At 35.5% G+C, this 2,567-nt stretch overlaps 1 protein-coding gene across 1 annotated transcript; it reads right to left on the reverse strand.

The window, feature by feature from the left end:
* Positions 1-650: 650 nt before the first annotated feature.
* LOC121222568 (NAC domain-containing protein 83) lies at positions 651-1,699 on the reverse strand. The gene is made up of 2 exons (XM_041103583.1): positions 929-1,699; positions 651-787 (listed from the first exon to the last, which is right to left on the reverse strand). The coding sequence occupies exons 1-2, from the start codon at positions 1,658-1,660 to the stop codon at positions 704-706; spliced, it is 816 nt and encodes a 271-aa protein (XP_040959517.1). The 5' UTR covers positions 1,661-1,699; the 3' UTR covers positions 651-703.
* Between the last annotated feature and the right edge of the window lie 868 nt (positions 1,700-2,567).

The following is a 2,567-nucleotide window of genomic DNA, read 5'->3' on the forward strand; positions in this document are numbered from 1 at the left end:
CTCTATTCTAACTATATCATATTTTTGTGTAAGTAGGATCTGAAATGTGGTAAATTGATCCTTAACAAGTAAGATTTTTGTTGAATAATTTTCATTCTGTCTTAATGAGGAAACAATCATGTATTTATATATATGTTACTACCATTCATGGAATTGACTCCAATGTTCATAGAACTAACATTCTTAGCAGACTTTGAGTACATTAAACACGTGTACTGTTTTAGACTATTTGCTGGACAATCCTCAGGCTCCTACGAGCCAAGACATGCGAGCTCCCCTTGCAATCTCCTCTTGTCTTGTGCGAGTTGAGTCTACACTCTGCAAGCTTTCTTTGCGAACACACTTTGCGAGCTCCATGCTGTAAGACTTGCATGTATCCAATTGTGATAATTTAAAAATATTGATAATTAAAATTTTCTACTTACAGTAAGTAAAACCAGATAGTTTGGGTTTTTTAAGTTTTAGAAAAAAAATCATGTTTGATAAAAACAAAATATTATTTGCTATAAAATATTTAAATCAATTTTAGTTATAAAATATATTTTAGATTAGTGTATTAATATATTAAGATAAATGAAGGCATGCAAAGAGGAGACACCAAATTTACGTGGAAAACCCTTCTGAATATAGAAGGGAAAAAAAACCACGGGAAAAAAGCCATCACTATAATTCATATGTGGAGTTACATTTGAAGACATTTACATCAACTCCAATCGGAGTTCAAAAAGTTGTCCAGTTCTTGCAATGTGATGAAACTATTGGCGTTGACATCCTCACGAGCTTCTTCCTGAATATGCAAATCAATACCAGTTCTTAGGCTTGAGAATCAAATATATAAGCATGCATGAACAAGCTTTATGAATATATAAGCTAAATCATAAACATGTAAAAATATAAAACGAAAATAGAGCAAGGGTTAGGCAGGTACCAGATGGTGAGAATTATAATCAGGCACTCCAAGATTGCCACCAACACCTGCCGACGTCCAAGGGTTTGGTTGTTGGTTTAAACATGCAGTGAAGGGTGGTGACGGTGAGAAGCCTCCTGCTTCTGGAGCCATATAATCAAATGACTGATTCCCCAGGGGCACGAAAGCAAAATGATTTGTTGAAGTCGACGGCACCTCCATCAACTTACGTTTCTTTTTCTTGTTGATTTCTCCTTCACATTCTTCGTAATCCGGGCTCACAACAGCCGCATCCTTATTCTTAATCTCACAGATAACATAATCACTCAAACCAAGAGCTTCTTGGTCTTTCAAGGAGAACTCATGCATGCTCCATTGACCATTTGATTTCTGGCTTTTCTTGCGGGTGTACTTGAAGTATTTATCATACCCTATGACTTCGCCGCCGTCCGAGTTCTTCACTTCTTTGATATATTGTTGGAGCCAACATCCATCTCCCGCGGTTCTTTCGATTCTTGATTTGCTCTTCTTCTTCAGCTTCGTGATAACCCAGAAAGACTCTTCTGCCGAATCTTGGTTGAAAATATTCCAAGGCTCGCGATTTTCTCCATAAATATCCAACTCCTCCATCACACCAGCAGGTATGGGGTCGCCCTTGATGAATGGTTGAAGGTAATCGCAAAGGATTTCTTCTTTGGTGGGAAGAAATCGAAACCCTACAGGAATCTGAAGCTGCGGGCTAACAGTTGACATGATCGTTAAGGCGGTGGTGATCGACGACGAGAAAGATGAGATCAATTTCAAAAATTTTCTATTTTATAATTTACATATAAATCCTTTTGTATCAAATAGTTTGTTTATATATATTATTTTAAAATAAATAATAATAATTCGTTAATTCAAATTTCATAATATGAAATTTACAATTTTAACTTCATTCAAAATTTTAATTATAAAATTCTTTTACTCAAATTAAATTATAATTTTGCAATAAAAATAACATTTTACTTTTATTAATTTTAAATTTAAAAAAAAAGTTAGAAAATCCATATGAATTTTTTCGCGCACTCTTAGTGTCGCCGCTGCATGTAGTGTGAATGTAGCTTAATATTCAAAAGAAACTGAAGCAAAAACAAATGGATTAATAAATATAAAATTATATCAGGAAATCAGCTTAATCCTTTTGGTCTTAACATACCTTCTTTGTTGTAGTTAAAGCCACGGACTCGCCGGAAAGTCCCTCGTACCAGTGTCGACACGCCGGAACATGCAAGGACACGGGATTTTGGTGGTTGAAAGTCGTTAAAAACATCAGAATAGTGATAGAAAATCTCTGTTTGAAACCTAAATCTGCACATCATCATTAAGATTTTCTATAATCTAATATGGTGCATGTTCTTAGGAGGTTCAGAGAGGTATAATGAGGGTATTTTGAATATTTCGACACCGTTGACGGCGGCCGGAGTGGTAGCGGAGGGTCTAATGAGGTTCCGAAAGAAAAAGTAATTGCTTGAAGATGTCATCGTTTAACCCGTCGAGTATCTATGAACTTCTTAACAAAAAAATCATTTAAATGACAATTTTGCCCATAGACAGGTGTCATCTTCTCAACCTTTAGATATGAAGGAGTTTCCCACTACTTGCATGGGAATTCCCTCCA

The sequence above is a fragment of the Gossypium hirsutum genome, chromosome D10, assembly GCF_007990345.1.
Source record: "Gossypium hirsutum isolate 1008001.06 chromosome D10, Gossypium_hirsutum_v2.1, whole genome shotgun sequence".
Taxonomy (NCBI): Eukaryota; Viridiplantae; Streptophyta; class Magnoliopsida; order Malvales; family Malvaceae; genus Gossypium; species Gossypium hirsutum.